The sequence below is a fragment of the Ornithorhynchus anatinus genome, chromosome 4 (assembly GCF_004115215.2).
Source record: "Ornithorhynchus anatinus isolate Pmale09 chromosome 4, mOrnAna1.pri.v4, whole genome shotgun sequence".
NCBI lineage: Eukaryota > Metazoa > Chordata > Mammalia > Monotremata > Ornithorhynchidae > Ornithorhynchus > Ornithorhynchus anatinus.
Window position 1 is genome coordinate 78,708,755 of NC_041731.1, and position 12,245 is coordinate 78,720,999.

Here is a 12,245-nt window from a genome sequence, read left to right on the forward strand (position 1 = left end):
GATTACATATCTTTATACTCTGTTTACCCTATCTCTAATCTGTTTGAATATCTGTCTCCCTCTGAAGATTGTAAACTCCTTGTAAGCGGGGACGATGTCCACCAACTCTGTTGGGCCGTACTCTCCCAAGAGCATAGTACAGTGCTTTGCACAGAGTAGGCACTCAAATAATAGATCGACTGATTGATGGGTGGAGCACAAACCACTGGTATTGCGATCAATCCCTCTGCACAGGTTTTTAGTCAAGAAGTCTCAGGACCGAGACTCATCTGTCACGCCGAGCAGGAGACACCGTCCTCAGCATAAAATCTCAAACTGCTTTTTACACACAAAACTCTCTCCATCACAATTATAAACTAATGAATGATCTGGAATAAAAGATCAAAAACTACAAGATTTTTATTACAATAATCCATTTCATATGGGTCTTAGTTCTACTTAGTTTTTTTCCTCAATGACAGTTACCAGCAATCCATCTCTTTGCAGGGATTTAGCATGGCTATGTAGAATTTAAAAAGATTACCCGTTTTCAATGGTTTTATAAAGGTCAAATGAGACTGGGCCACAGCAACAGGTTTCATTTTCCTATTGATAGTCGAGCTAGAACTTCTGGATCTCAGTAGATCTAAAGGAAAAAAATTAGAAATCAAGCATACAGATTTAGAAACAAAATGAAGCCACACAATTTTTTATAAGAATGAGAACTAACAGAATTTACTCAATGCTTACTAGTGCTATGTGTGGGGGTAGACATACTAGCCAGATCTGATACAGTCCCTCTCCCATATAGGGTACAGGATTTAAGTGGAGGGGAGAGCAGAGACGATGATCTTTATAATTCCACTCTCTCTGTGGAAGCTAAACCATCAGTTTACCCAAGGTAGAAGAGGCTTACCTTAACTTACATTTTTACAGATGAGGAACCTGAGGCACAGAGAAGGGCTAACAAGAGGCAGAAGTAGGATTAGAACCCAGATCCCCTCGATCCCAGACCCACGCTCTTCCCACTGTTGAGAGCAATGTGCTGTACTAAGTGCTTGGGAACAGCCCAGCCTCCAGTCTCACCCCTCAGCTATCCATACTTCATTCTGCTGTCTGGATCTTTTTTTGGTCACGTCATTCTGTACACATAGTAATAATAATAATAATGGTATTTGTTAAGCACTTACTACGTGCCAGACACAGCACTAAGTCCTGGGGTGGATACAAGCAAATCGGGTTGGACACGGTCCCTTGTCCCATACATGGCTCCCAGTCTTAATCCCCATTTTACAGATGAGGTAACTGAGGCCCAGAGCAGTGAAGGGGGACTTGCCCAGGGTCACACAGCGGACAAGGGGCAGAGGAGGGATTAGAACCCACGATCTTCTGACTCTCAGGCCCGTGCCCTACCCGCTCCGCCATGCTGCTTCCTCTCCACACTAAGTAGAAATTCCTGACCATGGGCTTTCAAATAGTTATGAATTCTGCCTGAAGTCTCTGTGGTACAGATTCATTCAATTCATTCAATAGTATTTATTGAGCGCTTACTACGTGCAGAGCACTGTACTAAGCGCTTGGAATGGACAAATCGGCAACAGATACAGTCCCTGCCCATTGATGGGCTTACAGTCTAATCGGCATGATACCCGGAAGGCATCATGACCCTTGGACAAAGGCCCATAGCTGAAAGGCAGCCCAGCTAAACATTCCTTAATTCTATTTATTGCTATCGTTCTTGTCTGTCCGTCTTCCCCGATTAGACGTGTAAGCCCGTCAAAGGGCAGGCACTGTCTCTATCTGTTACCGATTTGTACATTCCTAGCGCTTAGTACAGTGCTCTGCACATAGTAAGCGCTCAATAAATACTATTGAATGAATGAATGCCCACACCCAGCAAGGACCCAAAAATGGCAGTGGAAGAGGAGAAACGGTGCTGAGTGCTTCCACTTCCTTCCCTTCGCTCTTTTCTTTCGCTCCTCCTTTCACTCCACCTCTGAGTGCCTGGCACACAGTAAGCACTTTACAAACCACGATTATTATCATTCAAATCTTCTTGGCTCTAAGTGGATCCACCCGTGTCAAGGTTTCCACAACAGCTAGCCTGCCTAAATAGGCCACTCAGCTTCCCACTCTGGCTTCTTTGTGTACTTCAAGTTCTGGGAAGTACGGTTCAGAAAGAGAACTTAAAAAAAACAAACACAAAATCTATGCTTCGCAACCTCTCAGACCAAACTTTTGACATTATTAGAAGATTAATATTAGGAAAAATCTTTCTGTGCAAGAAGGCAAAATGATTAAGTTTGATTATCTGGCCTAGCACCAAAATGTACACTCTCCAACACTTCGTGGAGTTATCTGCTCACAGTAGGCTCTCAAAAAAATCACACATTTAGGACCACATCCAGAGTTCCATAAGGGTCAGAGATCTGAACCTAAAAGAGCTTACTTTGGTAGGGTACAAATATAGTCAACGGAAAGAAAAACACCACACAATTTTTGTCACTTTAACAGAACTTACCGGTCTTTTTCTTGTGGTTTGGTTTGTCTCTGCTGCTGCTATGTTTCGAGACTGGTTTTCTTAGAACAGCTGTTTTTTTGGTCTCAACTTGGGATATATGAATTCTTTTGGTTTCTCTCATTTCCACATACTCATTTACTGAAACCCGGACACTGATGTCACTCGAATGTTCTTCACTTTTTCTTTTACAACTAACCAGAGTTTTACGAGACGATCCCGAAATCGTCGCTGCATCTTCAGAACCGTCAGCCCCAGCCGAGACTGGGCCGATGATCGGAAGGTTGTCAAATTTTTCTGATTTTGCGGGGTTTACAAGGGTATTATCACAATCGGCTACCTCACTCCTGAGACACCGTCTTGATTTTGGCTTCCCGGATCCTGTTTGCTTTCCTCTGGCAGAGTCTGATTTGCTTTTAACAACGGTAGCGGAGAGGATTGGGCGTCTTTTAAGTTGTCCCCCGGAAGGGCTACGGATTTCAGGAACCTTGAGATGATTCCGTTTGGCTGGGCTGTAGGACGTCAACCTGGCGTCTCTTGAATCAGCCTCTCCAGGGCCATGATTTGAAACCTCAGTGCCACCTTCAATTCTAGGTGGTACCACTTCATTTTTCATCCACACTGAAGGCTTTGAGATTTGAGAATCCATATCTAACAGATAGGTTTGAGACAATTTATGTGCTTGCTCAAGAGCAGGCTGGAGAGCTGTCATATTATCTTTTAAAAATTGACTCGGTGAGAGTATTGGCCTGACTGGATCTGATTCTGGCCCTTCGTTAAATGAATAACTATTATTTACGAAGGAATCCGGACTCAAAATCACCCTTTGAATGTAAGTTTTCTGCAATTCAGGTCCTGGCGGTTCCAAAGACGTAGGTTTCACGTCATCTTTGATGAGTCGATCCGGTGTGAGAAGAGGAGCAGTTGGCTCCATTGCCAAGTCCTTCTTTATTCCATAACTATTACTGACGAAGGAATCCGGACTCAGAAAAGCCCCTTGATTCTGTGTCATGGGCAAAGCTGAAAGATTATCTGGGCTAAAAATGATGGGAGACTTTCTGCTACCAATTTCTACTTTCACAGAAGCAGTTTTTACTAACACTGAATCAGCTCCAGAGTGGTGTCTACTGGCAGTTGTGACTTCCTCATTCAGATGAAAATCTGCCCAGATGCCAGAATTTTCTTCTTGCGATAAGCCCTTGTTCGACGTACGAAGAGAATAGGTGGTTGATCGCCGCATAGAAAGAGGAGTGCATGTTAAACCGTGGCATTCTTTCATAACTGGGCTGATTGGTGAAAGGGGAAATTTGTTTTCTTCAAGGATTAAAGAGTTGTCGTCAGGGGACGTATTGCCTTCGATCACAACCAGATTTTCACAAGCTTGCAATGGGCTTCTGACCTTGTTAGCTTTTTGAGAGACAGTGAAGGTTTTGTTAACATTTTTAGCATTCGGACATCTTCTGGTGGTCCTTGAAGAAACAGCTTCTTTCACGTTCTTCTTCTTCTTAATAGTGTCCCAAAGACTCCTCTTTAAAAAAAAAAAAACAAAAGAAGAAGATTATAAATCTGCAGTATTTTTCTTAAACGGCAGTATTTCTGAACCCGTCTACTTAATAAAATCATTTTTCACATTTTTCGAGTACATTTGCGAGTGAATCAGAAAACGGCTGATGGTTAAAACTGTGGTTACCTTTTTCTTTTTCGGCTTCTCGGCATTCCCTAACAAAACAGCTTGATGCCGCACAATACCATTCACCAGAAACGTTATCAGCTCTCGAACTCTTCCCTCTTCCAATGGTGTCCAGGTTATTGTAATTAAAATTCTTTCTCTGGGCTACAACAAAAAGAAGAGGTCATTCATCAAGTCCAAAATAAAGCTAGCGATGGCCCACATGACAAACAAGCTGCGCTTCTGTAAAAGCCCAAGCCTGGGAAATCAAGAATTGCGGTAAGCTGATAATAATAATAATGTCGGTATTTGTTAGGGGCTTACTGTGTGCAGAGCACTGTTCTAAGCGTTGGGGGAGATACAAGGTCATCAGGTTGTCCCACATAAGGCTCACAGTCTTCATTCCCATTTTCCAGATGAGGTAACTGAGGCACAGAGAAGTGAAGTGACTCGCCCACAGTCACACAGTTGACAGGTGGCAGAGCCGGCATTCGAACCCATGACCTCCGACTTCCAAGCCCGTGCTCTTTCCACGGAGCCATGCTGCTTCCCCGGTCACCTCCTATCTAGATAACTGCATCAGCCACCTCACTGGTCTCACTCCCTACAACCCCTTCCCTCTTCGGTTTACTCTACACTCTGCTACCGGATCGACTTCCCAAAATGTCAATCTCAACGTAGTCCTCTTCTCATAAACCTCCAACGGTTTACCTATTACTCCCAGTCAAGCGCCGTACTAAGTGCTTCGGAAAGTACAGTACAGAAGAGCCTGGAGACAACAATCCCTGACACAAGGAGCTGAGTCTACAGGAAACTCCAGATCATTAGCTTCAAAGACCCTCCATCGGTTCTCACCTTCTGGAATATCTGCTCTCTTCAACTACAGTGTAAATTCTGTGTTCCCTTCTATTCTCCATCTCCATCCACTCCCTTAGAGAATTCATTCTCTCCCATGGCTTCAACTCTTACCTCTATGCAGCCGATATCCAGATCTACATCTCCAGCCCGCATCTCTCTCCCTCTCTGCAGTCGCACATTTCCTCCTGTCTTTTAGAAATCTCTACTCGGATGTCCTGCCGTCACCTCCAACTTAACATGTCCCAAACACAACTCCTCGTGATCCGACCCAAACCCTGCCCTCCTCCTGACTTTGCCATCATCCTTCCCGTCTCGCCGGTCCATAACCTTGGCGTTATCCTCGACTCCTCTCTCTCTTTCAACCCACATATTCAATCCATCACTAAATCCTGTCCCACCTTCACAACTTCGCTAAAATCTGCCCTTCCTCTCCATCCAAACTGCTATCACGTTAATCCAATCTCTTATCCTATCCCACCTCGATTACTGCATCAGTCTCCTCGCTGACCTCCCTGTCTCCTGTCTCTCCCCACTCCGATCCATACTTCTCTCCTCTGCCGGGATCATTTTTCTACAAAAACTTTCATCCCATGTTTCCTCACTCCTCAAGAGATTCCAGTGGCTGCCCCTCCACCTCCGCATCAAACAAAAACTCTTCACCACTGACTTTAAAGCAGTCCGTCACCTTGCCCGCTCCTACCTCACCTTGCTACTTTCCTATTACAACCCCCAACAGCTCAATAAATAGGAGTGAATAAATAAACCCAGCCCACAAGCTTCGCTCCTCAAATGCTAATTTTCACACCGTACCTCGATGTCATCTCTCACCGCCGAACCCTCACCGAGAACCCTCACCCATCCTCCGCCTCTGGCCTGGAACAAGCCGACAGATGATTACTTTCCCCAACTTCAAAGCCTTATTGAAGGCACAACTCCTCCAAGAGGTCTTCCCTGACTAAACCCTCCTTTCAACTTCTCCCATTTCTCCTCTGCGTCACCCTGTCTTGCTCCCTTTATTCATTCCCTCTTCCAGCCCCACAGCGTTTATGTGCATATGTGTAATTTATTTATATTAATGTCTGTCTCACCCTCTAGACCGTAAGCTACACTGTATTCTTCCAAGCACTTAATACAGTGTTCTGCATACAGTAAGCACTCAATAAATACAATTGAATGTATGAATGAATGAATGAAGGAATAAGTTTGCACTCTTCAATTCCTGAGATAACCTTAACTGTACATAACTCTACTATCTCCAATTTCTAGCTCATACCATTCTCCCTCAAATCTACCAGGCCATAACTTTCTTACCAACCACCTTCATCTTTAATTGCTCCTGCCAACTATTTCTGACTTTTAATCCCTTTCTTAAATGTGTCACCTTTATTTTCCCCCTTTCTTGTCCTTAATGGACCTGGAAAGAATATGGTGTGAACTTCCCAGACTGAGCACTGTTTCCCTCTGCTTCCCCTCCCCTCCTCCCACCCTCTGCTCGTCCCCCTTCCTCTCCCCTCAGCACTGTGCTCATTTGTACATATTATTTATTACCCTATTTATTTTGTTAATGAGGTGTATATCTCCTTGATTCTATTTATCTTGATGATGTTGCCTTGTTTTGTTTTGTTCTGTTTTGCTTTGCTGTCTGTCTCCCCCAGTTTAGACCGTGAGCCCGTTGTTGGGCAGGGATCGTCTCTATCTGTTGCCGAATTGTACATTCCAAGCGCTCAGTACAGTGCTCTGCACGTAGTAAACGCTCAATAAATACTATTGAATGAATTGAATGAATGAATTTCCCCAAATCTCCCTTTACCTCCCCAGTCCCCACCTCTACCTAATAATAATGATTCTATTATAATTACAAGGGTATAATCTAATATATAATAATTAATTATTATTATGGCATTTGTTAAGCACTTACTATGTGCCAGACAATTTTCTACTCTCTCATCCTTCCCTGCAATCCCTCAAGAGATCGCCCACATCTTATCAAAATCTACCTCCTCTGGCTATAACTCAGATCCCATCCTTTCGCACCTTATTAAAACACTTCATCACTTCCTTCTTTCCCTCTTGCCACCTTTAACCGCTCACTCACCCACGGCCCCTTCCCCTCCACTTTGAAACACGCCCAAGAAAAAACTTCTCAACCGCACCGCATCCAATCCATGACATTTACTGCAAGCTGAGCATTGAGCTCAAAGCCGACAATTCCTGCGGCTAAAGGTTTACAATCTAGTTATCATTCCATCTCTCTATTACCATTCTGATCCGAACTCTTTAGATGAATTCGTTGAGATCCGCTACCTCCACCTCCCTCCTTGGCCCCCTGCAATCCAGCTTCCGCCCCGCCCCCCCCCCAACTGCAACTGCCCTCTCCAAAGCCACCAATGACCTCCTCCTTACCAATCAAATTATATTCCATCCAAATCCTCCTCAATCCCTCGGCGGCCTTTGACACATCGGACCGACCACTTCTGGAAATTCCATCCAACCGGACAGTTTCTCTGATATTGACCTCTCCTGTTTCTCCTCCTCCCTCCGACTGCTTCTTTTTTGTCTCTTTTGCAGACTCCTCCTCTGCCTCCCACCTCCTAATTGGAGGGATCCCAAAGACTGTTCCGGATCCCCTAATATTTTCCATTCACCCCCACTCCCTCAGGGAGGCTCATCCACTTACCACAGTTTCATCGACCGACTCTACGTGGATGAACGATCACATCTACTTCTCCAATCTCTCTTTCCTCAACAGTCTCACATTTCCTCCTGCCTTCGGGACATCTCTACTTGAATATCCCGGTCGGAAAACCTCCAACACAACACGTTTAGCCGGCCCCGAACTTTCTCTTCCCATCACTGTTGACACCACCCTCCTCCCTGTCTCACAAAGTCATCTTGGCGCTATTCTGGAAACTCCTTGAACTCGCACATTCAGTCAGGCGTTAAATCCCATCAGTTCCATCTTCATAACTGTTCCAGAAATAATAATAATAATAATGGTATTTGTTAAGCGCTTACTATGTGCAGAGCACCGTTCTAAGCGCTGGGGTAGATCCAGGGTAATCAGGTGGTCCCACGTGACGCTCACGGTTAATCCCCATTTTACAGATGAGGTAACTGAGGCACAGAGGAAGGGAAGTGACTCGCCCACAGTCACACAGCTGACAAGTGGCAGAGCCGGGAGTCGAACTCATGACCCCTGACTCCGAAGCCCGGGCTCTTTCCACTGAGCCACACCCCTTCCTCTACAAACTACCATCAGAAAGCATTCATCATACTCCACCTTGCCATCTCATTCATTCAATCGTATTTATTAAGCACTTTCTGGGTGCAGAGCACTGTACTAAGGGCTTGGGAGAGTACAATGTAATAATAAGCAGACCCATTCCCTGCCCACAGAGACATCAGTGGAAGGAGTCCTGGCTTGGGAGTCAGAGGTCGTGGGTTCTAATCCCAGCTCCGTCACTTGTCAGCTGTGTGACTTTCGGCAGGTCACGTAAGTTCTCTGGTCCTCAGTTACCTCATCTGTAAAATGGGAATTAAGATTCTGAGCCCCATGTGGGACAACCTGATTACCCTGTATCTCCCCCGGCACTTAGAACAGTGGTTGGCACACAGTAAGCGCTTAACAAATAGCATGATTATTATCATCATCAGCTTCCTCACAGTCTCCAGCCCCTCTGCTCGGCGGCCCACGCCATTTTTCTTAAAAAAACAAAATAAAACAAAACAAAAAGCAGTCTGTATACATCTGTATACATGTCTCCCCCGATTAGACTGTTCTACCCCGATCAGACTCTAAGCCCGTCAAAGGGCAGGGACTGTCACCGATTTGTATATTCCAAGCGCTTATTCAATAAATACTATTGAATGAATGAATGAATGAATGAATCTTTGCTTATCTCAAAAACCTCCAATGGTCACCCATCAATCTCTGCATCAAGCAAACCCCTTATCATTGGCTTTCAGACAATCAGCTCTCTCCCCATTCATTATCCCACTAATTATCCTTGCTCCTCTCCCTCTAACTTACTCACTGTGTCTCATTTTCATCTCTCTTTGGGTCAACCTCTTGCTCACCCCCTCCCTCTTGCCTGGAATCCCCTACCCGTTCCGATCTGACAGACCAGTACTCTCTTTATATTTCAAGTCTTGCTACGATTATCTTCCCAAAGAAGACTTCCCCATCATCTCTCATCTTCACAACCTACTTTCCTTCCCTAGTGTGAGCTCGCCGTGGGCAGGGAATGTGTCTGAGGCTATAGTGTACTCTCCCAAGCGCTTAGTACAGTGCTTTGCACACTGAAAGCGCTCAATAAATACGATCAAATTGAATTGGTGTATCACATATGCAGTTGATTCCGTATGCCCCAAACGCGCTCCGCACCCCAAAGGTGGGAAAACTCAGTTGCTTCCCTACCTGTAATTTATTTTAATACCTGTCTCTCACGCTAAACTGTAAAATTCCTGAGGGCAAGGACCTTGGTTATTTACTGTACTCTAAGTGCTCAGTACAGTGTGCCGCATACACTAAGTGTTCCAAAAATACCACTGATTGAACTTCAGAGTCCTCCTGAAAAATCCACGTTCTCCAAGACACCTTCTTCATTCATTCATTCGCTAGTATTTATTGAGCGCTTACTCTGTGCGGAGCACTGGACTAGGCGCTTGGAATGGACGAATGGGTAACAGATAGAGACGGGCCCTGCCCTCTGACGGGCTTACGGTCTAATCGGGGGAGACGGGCGGACGAGAACCATGGCGATAAGAGAGAATCCAGGGGAAGAACATCTCCATAAAACAATAGCAGATAAATAGAATCAGGGCGATGTACATCTCATTGACAAAATAAATAGGGTGATGAAGATCTATACGGTTGAGCAGACGAGGACAGCGCTGAGGGGGTGGGACGGAGGCAATTATGATTATCAGCACCTGACTGTGAGCCTCACTCGGGACCACCTGATGCCCCTGTATCTCCCCCAGCGCTTAGCACAGCGCTCTGCACAGAGTCAGCGCTTCACAAATGCCAACATTATTATTATTATTATTACCTCACCTGTAAAATGGGGATTAACTGTGAGCCTCACGTGGGACCACCTGATGCCCCTGTGTCTCCCCCAGCGCTTAGCACAGCGCTCTGCACAGAGTCAGCGCTTCACAAATGCCAACATTATTATTATTATTATTATTACCTCACCTGTAAAATGGGGATTAACTGTGAGCCTCACGTGGGACCACCTGATGCCCCGTGTCTCCCCCAGCGCTTCGCACAGTGCTCTGCACAGAGTCAGCGCTTCACAAATGCCAACATTATTATTATTATTACCTCACCTGTAAAATGGGGATGAAGACTGTGAGCCTCACGTGGGACCACCTGATGCCCCTGTATCTCCCCCAGCGCTTAGCACAGCGCTCTGCACAGAGTCAGCGCTTCACAAATGCCAACATTATTATTATTATTACCTCACCTGTAAAATGGGGATTAACTGTGAGCCTCAGGTGGGACCACCTGCTGCCCCTGCAGCTCCCCCAGCGCTTAGCACAGCGCTCTGCACAGAGTGAGCGCTTCACAGATACCAACATGATTATTATGAGCAGCTGACGACCCTGCACCTCCCCCAGGGCTTAGCCCAGCGCTCTGCACACAGTCAGCGCTTCGCAAATAGCAACATGATTATTGTGAGCACCTGACGAGCCTGCACCTCCCCCAGCGCTTAGCACAATGCTCTGCACGGAGTATGGTTATCAGCACCTGACTGGGAGCCTCCCGTGGGACAACTCGATTCCCCTGCATCTCCCCCAGCGCTCAGCCCAGTGCTCCGCACCCAGTCGGCGCTTCACCGCCCCCGCCAGGGTGATGCCGGTGGGGGGGGGGGGGGGGGGATCATCACCTGGAGGAGGAAGCGGCGCGGAGCGAGGGCGAAGCCCTGGTGGGGTGCGGGGAAGCGGTCGACCTGCACGTCGGCCGCCTCGTCGTTGGGGTTGTCCAGGGCCAGGGCGGCCGAGCGGGAGGCGCCCGGGCGGACCCCGTCGAAGGAGAGGAAAGGCGGGCGGGAGAAGTGGCTGAGGGTGAGGACGGGGACGGGGACGGGAGGAGCCGCCGCCGCCGCCCCCTCGGCCCCCTCGGCCCCCTCGGCTCCCTCGGCTCCCTCCGCCATGGCCGGCCGCGCCCGCTCTGCGCCGCTCCGGCCTCCCCCGCCCCGCTTCCCGCCGCCCCAACGTCCCGCCCGCCGCCATTGGCCCGGACTCTCGGCGCTGTTTCAACTCGGCCCCGTCCGCCAATAGGGAGCCGCCCGGCCCACGCGCCGCGCCGCGCCGGCCAATGGGAGGCCGGGGAGTCATTTAAATCCTGTCGCCCGGGAGACGGAAACGCTCGCGCCGCGCGGACGGGACGGAACCGCCCTCCCTCCCTCCCTCCCTCCGTTCCTTCATTCATTTATTCATTCCTTCACTCGCTCGTTCGTTCATTCATTCATTCGCTCATTCATTTATTCATTCATTCACTCGCTCGTTCATTCATTCATTCATTCGCTCATTCATTTATTCATTCACTCGCTCGTTCATTCATTCAATCATTTATTCATTCACTCGCTCGTTCATTCATTCATTCGCTCGCTCATTCATTCATTCACTCGCTCGTTCATTCATGCATTCATTTCTTCATTCGCTCGCTCATTCATTCATTCATTCACTCACTCGTTCGTTCATTCATTTATTCTTTCACTCACTCGCTCGTTCATTCATGCATTCATTTATTCATTCGCTCGCTCATTCATTCATTCATTCATTTACTCACTCGTTCGTTCATTCATTTATTCTTTCACTCACTCGCTCGTTCATTCATTCAGTCATTTATTCATTCGCTCGCTCGTTCGTTCATTCATTCATTCATTCATTCACTCGTTCATTCATTCCTTCACTCGCTCGTTCATTCATTCGTTCATTTATTCATTCGCTCGTTCATTCATTAATTCATTTATTCATTCATTTATCCATCACTCGTTCGTTCATTCATTCATTTATCCATTCATTTATCCATTCACTCACTCGTTCGTTCATTCATTCATTCACCCACTCGTGTGTTCTTTCACTCATTCACTTATTCATTCACTCAGTCATTCATTCGCTCACTCGTTCATTCATTCATTCACCCCTTCATTCATCACTCACTCATTCGTTCATTCATTGATTCACTCACTCATTCACTCAATAGTATCTGTT

At 46.6% G+C, this 12,245-nt stretch overlaps 1 protein-coding gene across 1 annotated transcript in view; it reads right to left on the bottom strand.

Moving 5' to 3' along the window:
• Window positions 1-11,125, bottom strand: part of ASPM (assembly factor for spindle microtubules) — a gene marked incomplete at its 5' end in the record, with an annotated part of 51,604 nt that extends 40,479 nt beyond the window's left edge. Inside the window, 4 exons of the mRNA XM_029063157.1 lie at window positions 524-625; window positions 2,501-4,025; window positions 4,188-4,331; window positions 10,916-11,125. Coding sequence (XP_028918990.1) covers window positions 524-625; window positions 2,501-4,025; window positions 4,188-4,331; window positions 10,916-11,125 — 1,981 coding nt within the window. The remainder of the gene's footprint in view (window positions 1-523; window positions 626-2,500; window positions 4,026-4,187; window positions 4,332-10,915) is intronic.
• Between the last annotated feature and the right edge of the window lie 1,120 nt (window positions 11,126-12,245).